Source organism: Mustela erminea, chromosome 1 (assembly GCF_009829155.1).
Source record: "Mustela erminea isolate mMusErm1 chromosome 1, mMusErm1.Pri, whole genome shotgun sequence".
Lineage (NCBI taxonomy): Eukaryota > Metazoa > Chordata > Mammalia > Carnivora > Mustelidae > Mustela > Mustela erminea.
In genome coordinates this window covers 114,869,492-114,888,215 of record NC_045614.1, presented here as the reverse complement: position 1 = coordinate 114,888,215, position 18,724 = coordinate 114,869,492, and the positions used below count along the sequence as shown (strand labels likewise).

Genomic DNA, 18,724 nt, shown 5'->3' with positions numbered 1-18,724 from the left:
AAGACTCTTCAAGACAGAATTTCTTCTTACACAAACGGCAGCTGCTCTGGGTAACCCCTCCTGTGTCTCCCCCATGGGTCCCGGGCTCTTGGCAGCAGAGACTATATCCTATTCTCCCAGTACCCTGCTCCCCTGCCCCCCCCAGCTCCTGGGAAATTCTCAGCATTCTCAGAACCAGCACACCTTGAAGAAGGTCCATCTATTAAAGCCGGAAGTGCAAGGGACAAAAGCGCAGCTCCCAGTCTGAGTTTTGCTACATCTCTGTCATTTGCATACTGAAGCCCTTCCTTCTGGGTTCACTGGCTGTGGGCTCTCAGGGGTCTTAGGGACTAAGTCTTAGTTCCTATAAAGGTGACAGCACTCAGGGGACCCCAGAATCTTGGGCTCAGAGTCTGACAGATCCTATGAGTGAATAAATGAAAGGCCCATTGTCCAGTGGTAGGAGCAGAGACTTTGGAGTCAGAGAGACCTGAGAGTAGTTCTGACTTTGTCACTCATTTACTAGCTGTGTGGTCCTGGGTAAGTCACTTGGTCTCTCTGAGCATCTGTTTTCTTGTCTATAAACAATAGTGATAATAATATCCATTGCAGTTTTGATATCAAGATTTAAAAAGGGGCTTATAAAGTAAAATGCCTGGTACACCTTAGGAATTTAATAACACCTGTTATTATTATGGTTAATAGTGATGACAATAATACTAAAAAGAAGGTTTCAGAACAGCTGTGGGTACTTCAAATATGCTATTATTACTCACCTTTTGAGGAGATTTGTTTGCCATTGCCTTCACCCTCATCAATATCTGGAGGAGAAAACAAATTATAAAAGTAATAAACGGCTTTGAAAGGAAACAGAACATGTGCACGCGTGTGCGCGTGCACACATACACACACACATACACGCGAAAAACAAAACCAAACACATGGGTCCTCTACAGACTGTCAATTTGATTACAGCAAAATTTTAAGTGATAGTTGCATTCTTGGAAAATGAGCAGAATGGCTCTGGTACCAGTCAAGGGCTAGTGGTGCGTTGAGTAGGTACACTCTGAGTCTCTGGGGCACTCCAAGTCCAGGTACCAGAATAAGCATGAAAAATGTTGGTGGAGAAAGATAAGAAGAATGGGCAAGGTGGGCTGTGAAAATTCATGCCAGTAAGGTCTGGTGTGTATTCTCTTTTCTTTCAGTGGATGATCTTTCTAGCATACATCACATAACTCCTAAGTGGTTTTGGGAATTTAATTTTAGCATTTAGTGTATAGAATTCTGAACTTTTATGTTGGTTTAGAAATTGAATGAGATTTATTGACATGTGAACCTATTAGTGAGTTTTTATCCTCATCAATATACACGTTTTGGGTAAGTTACTACCTTTGAAGGTAAAATCATGCCTTTCCTATGCTGTCCACTAGATGGCACAATGGGACCACTGTAGAGTCCACTTGTTCCACGGCTGCTCCTTACCCTGCCAATTTCAAATGGGCAAACTATTTTTATTTTTCTTTCAAACTGGATTTTGAAATTTCCTACATTTCCTATTTCCTACAATTATGCAAAACTTTTAAAAAGATTTTTTTATTTTTAGAGTATGCACTCCCGCATGCTTGCACAAACAGGGTGAGGGGCAGAGAGAGAGGAAGAGAATCTCAAGGAGACTGCACACTGAGCATGGAGCCCTAACCAGGGTTTGATGTTAGGACGCTGAGATCCTGACCTGATAGGAAATCATGAGTCTGACACTTAACCAACTGAACCACCCAGGTGCCCCAATCATGCAAAAATTTTTAAGGCCACCTCTATCACATTTTCACTTGAGGGGCAGTGGAGTGGAGACCTGGTTTAAAATCATGGACAAGCCTTTCCTTTCTTTCCCTGGAGGAACGAATGTGGTTAACAAGTCGTTAATGATAATATGCAAACAGCCATCTAGGCACTAGTCTGAAAGCTTCATCTCATTTAATTCTCACAGTAAGACTATTCAGTATCACCTGCATTTTATCAAACAAAGGATGAAAAGAACTTAAGCACAAGCAAGTGACATAATTCATCCAAAAACCCAGAGCTGGGTTTGAGCTGTGAGCTCTTTACCACTATGCTGTGCTGTTAAGGACGGTCCTTCTCTGCCTCCTGGGGGTTAACTAATGGGGTCACCTTATGCCTAATGCACCCCAGCAGCTCTCTGCAGCCCACACGACAGGAGCGATCTCCAGGGTGTTGCCACAGGTACTATGCTGGATTAGGATCGTTTGCTTAGTGGCCTGGGGTGTAAATGTAAACATGTAAACATCTGATCTATATCTATATATCTATATATATCTATATATAGAGAGAGCTGATCTATATCTAAAGTGTCCATTTCCTTGACAAACTTGCCTTTGGCCAAGAAGAAGGAATCACTCCTAAGCATTCAATTAATAACTTTCAGATTGCACACATCCTCACGGTGTTTTATTTATTTATTTATTTATTTATTTATTTATTCATTCATTCATTTATTTATTTAATTTATTTTTTAAGTGTGTTTTCTGTTGTCAAAATCCTTGCCAGCTTCTAGGGCAGTCTGAGCTTATTGTCTTGGATGTTCAGAGTTGCTTGGAGCTGAGGTCAAAGAAACTGCAGAACTGGGAAACCACCTCCAATCTCAGCAGTGAGCTGCCATCATATCATGAGTCTGACACTTAACCAGGAACAGGCCTACAGGTGGGTGGTAGGACAAGCTGATATAGCTAGCTGGAGTCAGTCAGAGCTTGTCCATTTTACCAGAAATGTAATAGGAATTTTTCAAGAAGACTAAAATATGAAGATCCCTAACCTGTTCATGTAGTATGGCTCCAATTTTTTAAAATATGCATTTCTATAGATGAAAAGTTTGGGGTAAAATATTAACCGTGATTATTTCCAGTAATATTTGATTCATACTTTTATTTGTCCTTTTCTTCATTACATGCTAAATTTTTTATAATCTGCATATATATTTTTTGTAATCAGAAAATGAAGCTTAAAATACTGAAAACTTATTGGTCAGGTATCTAAAATAACCCACAATCTCACCAGAGAGGACTGTTTGCCAGACCATATTTTCTTTATCGTTAGACTACATGAAATCATTCTGAATAACAACAAAATAACAAAATAATAAAAGTAACCAAGTCTAGGCCTAAAAGGAAATCCCCCCAAATCAGCAAACAACCCTTATGTGCTGCACTAAATGACCCACAGATACTAAAGCAGCCTCCCCCTACCCCCAAGACCCTGAGGAACTAGACAAGGGACCCACATTCAGGCCTGCACTTAGGCCTCTGGCTAAGGATTAGTAGACAGTCTCAACTTCTGTTACCTTTGTGGCACAGTGGTCATTCTCATTTTACATATCTTTCAACAGCCAGGGTTTTGAAAACCAGGGGTGCAACTAAATTCAGAATTCAGAGTTTTCAGTGCAATTCTGGCTAGTAAAATACTATTAGCTTCACTCCTTCATGTCAACCAATAGCACCAGAAAGAGCACACTTCTCTGTTCTGTGACAGTCCCATCTTGAAATTGCTTCGGTTCTTAGGAGAGCTCCCACCACAGTGCCTTCTTCCCCTGTCCAGGCCTTACCCCTACCACCATGAGGAGTCCCTTCACTCTGTCCTCATGCCAGAAGCCATGCAGGCAAAGAAAGCAGTTGCCACATGGGAGGAAGTAATTGCTCCTACTCATCATGAGGAGGTCAGGCTGTTACCTAACAGTGTCAGAGAGGAATGTGCCTGATACTCAGGTGACCCCCTGAGACATCCCCCAATACCTCCACACCCAGTTGTCACTGTAAATGGGCGAGTAAAGAAAAATAGCCAGACAAGGGTCTGGGACAGCCACTGTGCACACCACCAGGCAGAAGATGAGAAGGCGGGGTACCTAGAACGAGTGGGAGAAGATGGTAGTAACAGTACAACCTAAAGATCAGCCGCCACAGCAGGTGGCATAGACTCAAGTTCAACAGGACTCTTACTGTGTCCCTGGTGCAAACTCCCCCTTGGCAACCAAGACCTCTAGACTCACTGAGACCAACGTTGCAGGGATGGGGAAGACAAATGCCCTATGCAAGTCCCTAGAGAGTGGTAATGAATAAGGTAACAACTCATTCAACCTCTTACCTCCCAGATTCACATATTCTGCTTACTGAGGGCACAGTGCCATAACATGACCATGGGTTTAAGGTATATACTGCACCCTGAAGATTAGCATCCCAACCCCACAGTGTCATGTCTAAACTGTTGCACATCCTCGCTTTCAAGAGGCGATTCCATGCCTCTTGTCAGGCTAGCAGCTTCTAAATGGGGTGGTGTGTGGAAGGACGGTAGGTCAGTCCTGTGGTCATATTTTTACAGCTGAGTCTGTCCATTAGAGCAATTTTGTATGGTTGATCAGATGCTACATGAGTCTTCGAACGGTGATGCATGGAGACACTGTGAGCAGGAAAGTCACACAGGTCAACCCTGCTCAGAGTGAATTATTGTACTTTCCAGCCTAGAGGGGGTCTGATGACATCGACTGTTCTCCAGGGCTAGTATTCAACTGGGAGCTCAGTGTCCATCTGAGCTGGCCAGGTGGAAATTCAGCAGTGGCTGTTGGCCTTGACAACAGGAAGGTCATGCTGGTGGGCCCACACATAGCTTCCCACTCTGCTGTGAAGCAGTCTCTCTGAGCTCACTGTGCAGGTACTGGGGTACCAAGGAGAAAGCCAGCTGACACCCGCTGGCCAAGTCATCCAGTCAGTTTAGTTGTTTGGCACCTTTTCTGCAATGGATGGTCTCTGATGGGCATGAATGCAGTATGAAGATCCTCACATTTTGAGGTTGAGTCTGTAGGTCTCTGCGCTTCTTCCCCAGTCAGATCATGTTATAATTAAATGATAATTATTATTCTGGAAGGATGGTGGGGAAACATCTTGAGAAGGGCGAGCATTGTCTTGCATGTCTCATTTGAGGATTCTGCATGATCTTTGGGGGGAGAGGGATCCTTCTCCCAACAAGGGGGTGGTGGGACACTTATGCCAGCACATAAGCAGGGGGTTTGGGGCCTATACCCAAATGTCCTCATCTCAAGCATTACAGTCCCACATCTTCCCTATCAGGGCATGACCTGCCTGCTCTTTTACTAGCACTAGGAGCCCCAAATGATCAGGCAGCAGATTTGTCTAGGCTGAGAATTCATCCTTCTCTCACACACTGCCATGCTGTAGAAGATGAGAGGTTGAACGTTGGCAAGGAAGCCCTCTGATTCTCAGATGGGGCTTTAAACTGGTGGTAAATCTGAGGTCACCCCTTTCTTCACTCTCTTCAGTGCACCCATGGTACTTAGCAATAGCCTCCCAATTCTGTGCTCCTGATACTTAATAGTCTCCCCAGACTTCTCAAATGTAGAGACATCGCACCAACTAGTACATCCTTGTCTCCCTGTATCTGACCCCAGATGTCACCACAGGTGAAGATCTTAGTCACTGAACCTCTACCACAAACTCTACTTCCACACTCTACCTAACCAGAGCAACGGAATCCTCATTGCCACCTGGCCAGCAAGTGACCTAGTAACACCCGAATCCCATCCTTAGAGGACCTTTCCTGGTTCTGCCTTGCGTCAGGTTTCCCAGAAGCAGGTTGCACAAGTGAGTGGTGGAGAAAGGGCTTTCAGAGGAAACCTGTCAGAGCACTGAGGACAGAAGACCGGGCAGGGAAAAGTAGGCTCTGCTTAAGTCTAGCGCCAGCCTGATCTCCTGGCACACCTGGACCATAGATGGCACCCCGAGTCAGTCAGCCATTGGCTGGCTGGCTGGCCATAAGTTGTCCTTGAAGGAGGCCATAACTTCTCAGGCATTTTTCTGGCTGGACAGCTCTGGTCAGCTCTAGCCGGCAATCCTCTGAAGGGCACAACTGAGAGCTGCTAGCAGGTAACGTCACAGCAACTGGGCAGTGGGTGTGTTCAGGCCCTATGACACTACAGTGTGTGGACTTTTTTTTTTATTATTAAAAAATGAATAGATTTTATTTTTAGAGCAGTTTGAGGTTTACAGAAAAATTGAGCAGAAAAGGCAGCGTATTCCCAATCACCCCTCTTCACTGGCTCCCTACACAGTGTCTCCTATTATTAACATCTTGCATTCATGTGGTACATTCATTACAATTCCTGAACCAGCACCAATGCATTATTATTAACTAAAGCCCCACAGTTTACATTAGGGTTTACTCTTTGAGTTGGACAGTTCTACGCGTTCTGACAAATGCACAATGTCAGGCTCCACCATTATGATTTCATACAGAAGTTTCACTGCCCTAAAGATCTCTCGTGTGCAGCCCGCTCATGTCCTCTCCCATATATCCCTGGTAACCACAGATCATTGTACTATCTCTATAGATTTGTCTCCTCCAGAGTGTCAAACAGTTGGAATCATGCAGTATGTATTTTCAGAAGGGATTCTTTTGCTTAACAATTTGCCACTTCTGCTTCTTCATGTCTTTTGGTGGCTTGATGGCTCATTTCTTTTTATTTCTGCATAATATTCCATTGTATGGATATATGGTAGTTTGCAATTCATTTGGTTAAATACCAAGGAATATGATTGCTGGTCTGTATGGTAAAACCATTTTTAGTTTTTGTCAGAAACTGTCAAACTGTACCATTTTGCATGGCCACCAGCAGCCGTGAATGAGAGTTCCTATGGCTTCCTATCATCACCAGCATTTGGTGTTGTCAATGTACTATAGACTACTTTTCACACTGTAACTCTTGAGTTCTGCTTCTTGTTTTGGGGTCTTTTTTGCTTTGTTTTGTTTTGAGGCTTCCGCCAACCTTCTGAAGAGCTGACTGGTTTTTGTGAAACTAATTCGTGAAAAAGTCATCAAAGTTCACATGAACATTGTGGTTATTCCCTTGTATCTTCCTGACTTCTGAAATCAGCCTGCCCTCCTAGCGTGATCACACATAGCCACACATAAATGTAAACTGTCCTCAGCCAAGCCTACACTAAGACACACTTAACTAAATGTTATCCATTCTTCTGCTCATCTCGCACCTTTGAGTCTGGTCACTTCAAATTAGCAGGGTACAGAAGGAAAAGAAGAAAGGCACCTGGACAAACCACATCCTTATGCTTTAGGTGAAGGAGTTACAACTCCCTCAAACGGCTCACATCTCTAAATTTGCAGATTATGCCACTGTGTTGACCAGTGTATGCCAATATTGGTCTTCAAACAAGGGGTCTTTTAAAAATCTCTTTAAGAGATTCTTGGCACATGAAAAAAGGAGTTAAAGGTTTCAAGAACAAAATATACTGTAGATAAGGTTGATAGGTTCAATCTTCTACTAGTCTACAGTCCTTGAAATATAGTCCTTGAAAATCTAAAGAGTTGCCTGTTAAATAAATAACCTGGAATGGAATTATCAATATACATTTTACTTATCTGTAGGGCCCCAGCTGAACAGAGAGTCTGGTATCAGGGGTCTTCCTTCATTTTGAGCTTTTCAAAATAGAAAAGGAAGTCAGGATGTGACTTGATTAGAGACAGTATTGGGGGATAAAGCCAATTATTTAGAAGATGAAAATCTGATTTTCTCTTCTCTTAAAAAAGTTTTTTTTTTTTTTTTAACAAGGCATTACAAGATACCCATGGAAAACAAAACAAAACAAATTTCACACCTCGCAGAGATTCTGCTATCCCATAGAAGGATAGACCTTATCATGCAAAGCAAATTTAGGGACTATATTATATTCTATGAACCCTCACCAGCCAAGATTTTTCTCAGACTTTATTTTTCCTGGTCTGTATTTCCCAAATACAAAACTTTAGATCACACATATATACCCTAAATGGAAATCACTGCATTATTTTTATTTATTTATTTGGCGGAGAGGAGAGGCAGAGGGAGAAAGAGAATCCCAAGCAGACTTCACACCCAGCATGGAGCACAATGCGGGGCTAAATCTCATAACAATGACATCATGACCTGAGCCGAGATTAAGAGTTAGACACTGAACAGACTAAGCTACCCAGGTGCCCTGACAATCACTGCTTTATTAAATAGCATTGCCATTCATATTTGTTGACCAAGACTGCATATCCAATTACTTATTACGTGACCATTTTCCTGTTAATTTGTGTTTTCATGCTCATTAACATCCAAGGGTCTAGAAGTCTGACCAAGAAACATAGCATTAGTTAGCTTTGCCCCTGAGTGGGGATGTGGGATCTGTGTATGTTTCTACAATGACTTGTGTACTTTGTAGACATTCAATAGATGTGTTAACTAAAGTTCCTTCCAGACGGCTTTACTAAATGAATTGTAGGCCTGAATACATACCTCATGTCCCATCAAATTAATCACATAATTGTCCAAAACCAAAATGTCAAATACTAAATTCCCGAGACTTTGATTATGGGCAGTGGTAAAAGCATAAAGTAGAAGGTCTTTTGGAAAAGGTTATCTACACAGCCAGAGAAAGATAAGATGATGACAAAAGCAGCACATTCAGAACCCCATAAACCATGATCTATTCTGTCATTAAGATCTAAAGTATAAAAAGCTTCCACACTTGTTTTTCTTTGTGATCCCATACCAAATTTTGGCCACCAGAAAACTGATCCACAGAGAGGTCAGGGATGAAGTCTCATGGGGAACCACCTGGGTCAAATGCTCCTAACCTTTCCATGGAAAGCTTGGAGAGGAGGTGAAATCCATAAATCTTGGACAGAGCAAGAAATAAAGTTGCCATGAGCCGGTGTCTTTATTCCCAGAGACATTCTGGCAATGCTCTTATCCTTACATTCCTTAAGAGGACAGCTTTTCCAAAGAGGTAGTCACTTTCAATGTGAAACATTTACCCTTCATTTTCATCTGAGCTTAATTAGATCTACACAGATGAATAGCAAAAAAAAACCTAAATGATATCTTTCTTCTTGCTCACATACTTAAGGAAAGGCTGAGACTCAGGCATGTCTTTTTCAGCTTCTATCACCCATTATGCCCCATTCTCACTGGATCCTACCTTTAACCCCATGTATGCTGGGGACTGGGTCTTCCTCACTGCTGCTAGCTCTTTCCATATTTTCAATGCAGTGTACAAATTCCACTCCAATGTCTTTGCTTTCGAGAAATATACATGAACATTGAACCACAGGAAAGAATGGCACATACATTCCTCCCTGTACCAGCTGGAGTGGTGCTGCTCACGTAGGGTCTCCTAAAGTCTCAAGGACCTGCTTATCCTCCTCCTCCACTTTAGTCTAAGTCTTGGCCTAGCTCTGTGCATGACATCCAACAAGGGACTGTTCAACGAACACCACTTGCCGGATTATACAGTTAACATCTAACTGGCTGCAAGTCTTTTTTTTTTTTAACCCCTTAAGGTTTTATTTTTAAGTAATCTGTACACCTAGTGTGGGGCTTCAACTCACAACCCTGAGGTTAAGAGATCCTTGTTTTACCAGCCGAGCCAGCCAGGCGCCCCTGGCTATAAGTCTTAAAGTGGGAGAGGTGAGGAGGAGGAATCCCCTTTCATCCTCTCATAAGCTGCCTCATTGGCTCACTCTAGCTCCCTCCTTCCCTCTCCTCTGTCCTGAAATGCCAACTATTAATAGTAACTCTTTTGGGTTAGACTAGCTCAACAAATAAACACTTGCGAGGCGCTGGAGGTCTGAGGTGAATGAGATGTGTCCTCAGCTAAACCTCATCACCCCTGACTCTGCTTGCAGAGGAGTCTGCCGGCCTGACATGATTATTCAACGAGTTCTTTTATTTGTTTATTCACTAAACATTTACTGAGCGCCTATGAGTGCCAGGCCCTTGTATATTATGAGGCCCAAGGGAAGCTAAAACTACTAAAACAACCTTCATGCTCTAGATGAATTCATGGTCTAGTGGGGAGAAAAACTTAAACACATCATAAAATTATGATATAGCCTGTTGGATGCGGTGATAGAGTACTCTATGAGAGTGTGGGTGCCTTGTCCAGAATGTATGAAGGTACTATGTTCAGCAATCCCAAGGGTTAAAGGTGGTACAGGAAAGGACTGGGACAGTAACTGGATATGCGTCAGAGCTCTGAAAAATGCTAGACAGACATAAGGTCCTCGTAGTCCCAATCCTGAAACCTCCCTCCCCCACTGCCTGATGCTTCTGAGTCTGTGTTCTGTCTGGGAAGTCTCTTCTCCTCTCAGGGATCAGCCCAAGGCCCTGCTCTGGTCAGCTGCTGAAAAGTTGTATGAAATTGACCCCCTGTTTGGCAGTCTGTAAGAGGAAGGTGCTAGACAATGTCTCTGGGCCTGTCTTTGGGTTCAGTAGGGCTTTTTTTTTTTTTTTTACATGCTAAGGTCTGGTTCTGCTTATTTTTTTGTACTTTTCATTCCAGTGACTTATTTATTTTCTTTTTATTTTTTTATTTTTTATTTTTTAATTTTTTTTTTAAAGATTTTATTTATTTATTTGACAGACAAGAGATCACAAGTAGGCAGAGAGGCAGGCAGAGAGAGACAGAGAAGCAGGCTCCCTGCCGAGCAGAGAGCCCGATGTGGGGCTCGATCCCAGGACCCTGGGATCATGACCTGAGCCGAAGGCAGAGGCTTTAACCCACTGAGCCACCCAGGTGCCCCCGACTTATTTATTTTCTAACTGGAAAATATTTTCCACCTATTTTCCCCATTCCCCACCATCCCCACCCTGGCAACCTATAGAACCCATGGAACCCTGGTTCTCTATAGATCTAAATATAATGACTATAATCAGTTATTTCTTTTTTGTTATTATTGAGTGGTTGGTTTTTTAGTCCATATGTAAGTGAAATAATATAATATTTGTCTTCCTTTGACTTATTTCACTCAGCATAAGACCCTCTAGGACCATCCCATGCTGTTGCAAATGGCCAGACTTCATTCTTTTTTAGGGCTGAGTCATATTCCACTGTGTACCTATATCACATCTTCTTTATTCACTCATCTATCTATGGACACTTGGGTTGCTTTCATAACTTGGCTATTGTAAATAATGCTACATTAAATATAAGGGTACATATATTTTTTGAGTTAGTATTTTCATTTTCTTTGGGTAAATACCCAGAAGTAGAATTATTGGATACTATGGCACTTTTATGCTTAGTTTTTTGAGGAATTTCTGTACCGTTTTCCATAATGGCTGTACCAATTAACATCCCCACTGTACCCAAGGATTCCCTTTTGTCCACTTTCTCAGCAACATTTGTTATCTCTGGTCTTTTTGATACTAGCCATTCTGACTGGTGTGAGGTGGTATCTCATTGTGGTACTGACTTGCATTTCCCTGATAATCAGTGATGTTGAGCATCTTTTAATGTGTCTGTTGGCCATCTGCGTGTCTTTTTTGGGAAACAGTCTACTCAAATCCTCTCTTCATTTTTTAATCAGATTGAGGGTTTTTTTTTTTTTTTACATTGAGTTGTATGAGTTCTTTATATATTTTGGATATTTATGCCTAATCGAATATATCATTTACAAATGTTTTCTCCATTCAGTAGGCTGACTTTTTTGTTTGCTGGTGGCTTCCTTTGCTGTGTAAAAGCTTTTTAGTTTGATGTAGTCCCAATCGTTTATATTTTTGCTCTTGATTCCTTTGCCTGTGGAGACTTACCCAGGAAAACATTGCTAAGGCTGATTTCCAAGAGATTACTGCCTATGTTTCCTTTTAGGAATTGTGTGGCTTTGAGCCTTACACTTAGGTCTTTAATCCATTTTGAATTTATTATTGTGTACAGTATAAGAAAGTGGTCCAGTTTCATTCTTTTGTATATAGCTGTCCAGTTTTCCCAACAACATTTATGGAAGATACTGGTTTTTTTCCCCATTATGTAATCTTGCCTCCTTTGTTACAGATTATTTACCCATATTAGCATGGGTTTATTTCTGGGCTGTCAATTGTGTTCCACTGATCTTTGTGTCTATTTGGTGCCAGTACCGTATTATTTTGATTACTATAGGTTTGTAGTAAATCTTGAAATCTGGGATTGTGATAGCTCCAACTTTGTTCTTCTTTCCTAATATAGGTTTCACAATTAGGGGGTCTTTTGTGGTTCTAAACAAATTTTATAATTATTTGTTATAGTTCTGTGAAAAATACTATTGGTATTTTGATAGGAATTACATTAAATCTATAGATTATTTTGGGTGGATATTTAAACAATATTTTTCTTCAAAAACATGAGCTTCATATATTTTTCCATTTATTTGTGTCATCTCTGATTTCTTTCATCAATGTCTTACAGTAAAGTACGGGTCTTTCATCTCTGGTTAAATTTATTCCTAGATATTGTACTCTTTTTGATACAATTGTAAATGGGATTGTTTTCTTAATTTCTCTTTCTGCTATTTCTTTAGTAGTGTATAGAAACACAACAGATTTCTGTATGTTGATGTATCCTGCAACTTTATGGAACTCATTTATTAATTCTAATAGTTCTTTTTGGGGTGGAGTCTTTGGAGATTCTTACATATAATATCATGTTATCTGGAAATAGTGAAAATTTTACTTCTTGCCTGCCAATCTGAATGCCTTTTATTTCTTTTTTTTTGCCCGATGGCTAAGACCTCCAGTATTAAGTTGATTAAAAGTGGTGAGAGACCTGTACCCCTGGGGATAAAAATATATGTTTATAAAAAATTAAAAATTAAAAAAAAGTGGTGAGAATTGATAGCCTTGGTTTTTTCCTGATCTTAGAGGAAAAGCTCTCAGTTTTTCACTGTTGAGTATAAGGTTAACAGGGGGTTTTTCATATATGGACTTTATTATGTTGAAGTATGTTTCCTCTAAATCTACTTTGTTGAGAGATTTTTATCATAAATGGATGTTGAATATTGTCAATTTTTTTTCTGCATCTATTGAGATGACTCTATGATGTTTATCCTTCATTTTGTTAACATGATGTATCACATTGATTGATTTGCACAAATCCAATTTTGTATCCCTGTAATAAATCCCACTTGATTGTGGTGAAAGACATATTTTTGAATTCAGTTTGCTAATATTTTGTTGAGGATTTTTTAGCTGTGTACATCAGGGATATTGGTTTATAATTCTCTCTCTCTCTTTTTTTTATAGTATCTTTGATTTTGGGATCAGGATAATGCTGGCCTCATAGCATGAATTTGGAAGCATTCCTTCCTCTTCCATTTTTTGGAATAGTTTGAGAAGAATAGGTATTAACTCTTTTTTAAATGTTTTGTAGAATTCACTTGTGAAGCTGTCTGGTCCTGGACTTTTGTTTGTTAGTTTTTTTTTTTTTTTTAATAGATTCAATTTTGTTACTAGTAATTAGTCTGTTCATATTTTCTATTTCTTCCTGATTCAGTCTTGGAAAATGGTATGTTTCTAGGAATTTATCCATTTCTTCTAGGTTGTCCAAATTGTTGGCATATAATTTTTCATAGTAATCTCTTACGATCCTCTGTATTTTTCTCATGTCAGTTGTAACTGCTCTTTCATTTCCGATTTTATTGGAGTTCTCTTTCTTTTTCTCCTGATGAGCTCAGTTAAATGTTTATCAGTTTTGTTTAGCTTTCCAAAGAGCCAACTCTTAGTTTCATTGATCCTTTCTTTTTTTTTTTAGTCTCTATTCCATTTATTTTCACTCTGATCTATATTACCTCTTTCTTTCTACCTCTTTCTTTCTACCTCTTTCTTTCTTTCTACTCTTTCTTTCTTATTTTTTTGAGAGAGGGAGAGTTCATGCACATAGGCATGAGCAGGGAGTTGGGGGAGGGCGAGAATGAGAGTCTCAAGCAGGTTCCACACCCATGATGGAGCCCAATGTGGGGCTTGATCTCATGACTCTGAGATCGTGACCTGAGCCAAAACCAAGTGTTGGACACTTAGCCAATTGAGCCACCCAGGCACCCAATTTTTGTCTTTCTTAAGTAATCTCTACACCCCACATGGGGCTTTAACTTACAATCCTACAATCAAGAGTTGCATGCTCTACTGACTATTAGACAGATGCCCCTCCTGTAACTGGCTTTTTTGGTGGGGGGCAGAGGGAGGGCTCAATCTTACAACCCTGAGATCATAACCTGAGCTGAGATCAAAAGACAAATGCTTAACTGACTAAGCCACCCAGATAACTCCTTGATTTTTAATTTCACATTGTTGTGGTTGGAAAAGATGTTTGATATGATTTAAATCTTCTTAAATTTATTGAGACTTGTTTTTGGCCTATCATGGGATCTGTTCTGGGGAATATTCCATGTGGGGTTCTGCTTCTTATCTAGATTTTACATTCCTGTCACAACATAGGGAGCACAGTGCTAGGACTTGAGAAGAGCTTGAGACTGTATTCCTGAATTGTTAACTAAGTAACTGCTATGTCCTCATAACAAACACATATCATTTTTGTGTGGGTTAGAGCAGGGCAACATGATTCAGTTAAAATCTAAATTGTCAATTAAACACAATTTTGTTAAGATGTCTTTTCTTACTAAGTTGATCTATAGATTTTACACAGTACCAAGCAACATCTCAGCAAGCTTTTTTGTAGAAATTGAAAAGCTGATTCTAAAATTCATACAGAAAGATAAAGGATGTAGAATAGCCAAAACAACTTTAGAAAGGAAAAACAGAAGATGGAAGTGGAGTAGGAGGACCCTAGGCTCACCTCATCCCACAAATACAACTAGATAACTGTGAAATCATCCTAAATACACCAGAAATTGACCTAAAGACTGACGGAACAAACTACAACTGAAAGGAGAGAAAAGCCACATGAAAGAAGGTAGCAAGTGCAGAGATGTGGTTTGGGGGAGAAACAGATCACAGCTGCTGCAAAGGGAAGGAAATCATGATCACAGAGAGGGTGAGAGAGAGAGGAGCACACAGAGGAATGCACAAACAGAATGTTTCCCCATAGACACTGGCCTAGAAAATGAGAGGGGCTGAATTTTCATGAGTTCTTGCAACCAGCAGGGCTGAAAGCCTGGAATTGTAAAGGTCAGTGGTCTTGGCTGGGATAGGGCCAGGACAGCACTGTGCTGCTCCTGGAGAGAAGGCAGGCAAACAACCCCAGACCATATAGTGTGGCAACAGTCATCTGAACAGTGCCTGAGGCATGCAGTGGAGAGATTATTTGCTCTTCTTAGAGTGTGTCCCCGAGAGGCAGTATTTGTGGAGATGCCTCTCTGGGGACAAAGGAGATAACTTGTATCATTGCCCTCCCCTGCCCCTCAGCATAAACATAGAACCACCTGCAGGAAGTAATTCCAACACTTGCTGCCTAACTAGCTTACACCAAGCCCCAACCCTTGCACTCCAGGGGATCTACTCTTCTCAGGCACACTTGCCTCAGTCCTAGCTTGGTGCCTCCTCTCCCAGAAGACCAGTACAAACTCTTGCCCACACCACGTCTCCCACTCAGAGAGTTTTGCAGGACCTCAGTTCTGAAGGAGGTGGTGACAGGTCTCATTTCACAAGCAGACCAGAGCACACTTAGTTAACACCTGACACATTCAGGTCAGGGACCAAACACTACTCACAGCAGGCAAAGAGAACCTCTGCAGATGACTGGCCTAAAGGATAGAGTAACCAGAACACAATGGCAGAGTGCATGCAGCACACACTGAAGATACCACCTGGAGCACCAGGCCCAGGGCAGTACATGACCTCTTCTTTATAGGGCCATTATTTTCAGGAGCAGAAGATATAACTGGTTTTTCTAACATAGAGAAGAAGACAGAAACCCAGACAAAAATGCCAAGATGGAAGAATTCATCCCAAATGAAAGAACGAGATAACTCCATGGCCATAGATCTAAGCAAAACAGATATAAGTAACATGCCTGATAGAAAATTTAAAGAAACGATCATTAGGATACTCACTAGGCTTGAGAAAAGAACAGAATGCATCAGTGAAATCCTTACCACAGAGGTAAAAGAGTTACAAAAGAATCAATCAGAAATGAAGAGTGCAATAAATGAGATTAGAAACATGGTTGATGCAATGAAAGCAGGCTGAAAGAAGCAGAGAAATGAACTAATGACCTAGAAGACAAAATAATGGAAAGGACGGAAGATGAACAAATGAGAAGGAAAAATATGCAAACTGAGAATAGACTTAGGGAACTTAGTGACTCCATCAAATGTAATAACATTCATATTATAGGAGTCCCAGGAGAAGAAAGGGGACAGAAAATTTATTTGAAGAAATAATAGCTGAAAACTAACCTAATCTGGGGAAAGAAAGAGACATCCAGAGTGAGGAGACACAGAGAACTCCCATTAAAATCAACAAAAGCAGTCCAACATCAAGACATATGGTAATTAAATTTGCAAAATATAGTGATAAAGGAAAAATCATAAAAGCAGCAAATGAATTCATTAATTTATAAGAAAAAACCCATAAGGCTAACCTGGAGATTTTTCAACAGAAACTTGGCAAGCCAGGAGGGAGTAGCATGATATATTCAAAGTACTAAATGGGAAAAATCTGCAACCAAGAATATTCTATCCAGCAAGACTATCATTCATAATAGAAGGAGAGATAAAGAGTTTCCCAGACAAACAAAAACTAAAGGAGCTTGTGACCACTAAACCAGTCCTGAAAGAAATATTAAAGGGGACTCTTTGAGTGGAAAGGAGAGAATAAAAATGACAATAGAATGCCAGGAAACACAAAATCAGTAAAAAATGAATTTTTCTGTAAAGACCTGTCAAGGAACTCACAAAAAAGGAAAAAAGATAATAACTATGCTTAAAATACGGGGAGAAGAGGAGAAAAGAATGAGTTCAAATTTGAACAACCATCAACTTATTATAGACTGCTATTTTCAGAAGAGGATATATACAAACCTAATGGTCACCATATATCAAAAAATACTAATAAACATGCAAAGAATAAAGAGAAATAAGTCCAAATATATCACTAAAGAAAATCAGCAAAACATGAAAGAGAGAAAAGTATTCAAGGATCAGAGAAAATCTCCAGAAACAACCACAGAACAAGTAATCCAATGGCAACAAATGCATATCAATACTTACTGTGAATGTAAATGGACTAAATGCTCCAATCAAAAGACACAGGGTATCAGAATGGATTAAAAAAAAAAAAAGACCCATGTTATGTTGCCTACAAGAGACTCATTTTAGACCTAAAGACACATGCAGATTGAAGGTGAGGGGTTGGAAAAAACATATCACGCAAATGGATGTCAAAAGAAATCAGGAGTAGCAATATTTATATTGGACAAACTGTAGTTTGTTTTTTAAGTAGGCTCCATGCCAGTGTGGAACCCAGTGCAGGACTTGAACTCACAACCCTGAGATCAAGATCTGACCTGAGATCAAGAGTCAGATGCTTAACTGACTGAGACACCTGGGTACCCTTGACAAACTGGACTTTAAAACAAAGGCTATAACAAGAGACAAAGCAGGGCACTACATAATAGTAATGAGAACAATCCTACAAGAAGACAAAACAATTACAAATATTTGTGCACCCAACATTGGAGCACCCAAATATATAAAACAATTTACAACATAAAGGAAATAATCAATAATAATACAACAATAATAGGAGCTATTAACACTCCACTTACATCAATGGACAGATCATTTAACCAGAAAATAGAGAAGTAAACAATGGCTTTGTTGAGAAGTAAACAATGGGTTTGTTCTGACATACCAGACCAGTGGACTTAACTGATATATTTCATCCTAAAACAGCAGACTATACATTCTTTCCAAGTGCACATAGAACATCATTCTCCAGAATATATCACATATTAGGTCACAAACAGGCCTCAACAAATACAAAAAGACTGAAGTCATACCATACAACTTTTCTGACCACAATGCTGTGAACCTAGAAGTCAACCACAAGAAAAAAATCTGGAAAAACCACAAACACACACAGGTTAAACAACATACTACTAACCAATGAACAAGTCTACCAGGAAATCAAAGAAGAAATTAAAAAATGCATGGAGACAAATGAAAATGAAAACACAACAGTTCAACATCTTTGGGATACACCAAAACCAGTCCAAGAGGGAAGTACATAACAATATTGGCCTACCTCAAGAAGCAATAAAAATCTCAAGTAAACAACCTAAACTTATACCTACAGGAGTTATAAAAAGAACAATAAATGGAGCATACAGCCAGCAGAAGGAAGGAAATAATAGATATTAGAGCAGAAATAAATGGTATAGAAACTAAAATAAATGAACAAATCAATGAAACCAGGAGCTGGTTCTTTGAAAAATTAATAAAATTGATAAACCTCTAGCCAGAGTTATTAAAAAGAGAAAGGACCCAAATAAATAAAATCACAAATGAAAGAGGAAAAATAATAACCAATACAAATACAGAATACAAACAATTATAAGAGAATATTATGGAAAACTATATGCCAACAAACTGGACTACCTACAAGAAATGGATAAATTTCTGGAAACATATAAATTACCAAAACTGAAACAAGAAGAAACAGAAAACTTGAACAGACCAATAACCATCAAAGAAATTGAATCAGTAATAAAAAAAATCCTAACAAAGAAAAGTCCAGGACCAGATAGGTTCACAGCTATCTGTAGAATTCTCCAAACATTTAAAGAAGAGTTAATACAGATTCTTCTCAAACTATTCCAAAAAAATAAAAGAGGAAGGAAAGCTTCCCAATTCATCCTTTGAGGCCAGCATTACCCTGACACCAAAACCAGATAAAGACACCACACACACACATAAA

The 18,724-nt window shown here is 39.9% G+C and overlaps 1 protein-coding gene across 3 annotated transcripts in view; it reads right to left on the bottom strand.

Moving 5' to 3' along the window:
- MCF2L2 (MCF.2 cell line derived transforming sequence-like 2) overlaps nt 1-18,724 on the bottom strand; it is a 251,185-nt gene that overhangs the window by 3,220 nt on the left and 229,241 nt on the right. For all 3 annotated transcript variants that reach the window (XM_032339584.1, XM_032339564.1, XM_032339575.1), the window contains one exon: nt 756-800. In XM_032339584.1, coding sequence (XP_032195475.1) covers nt 756-800 — 45 coding nt within the window. The remainder of the gene's footprint in view (nt 1-755; nt 801-18,724) is intronic.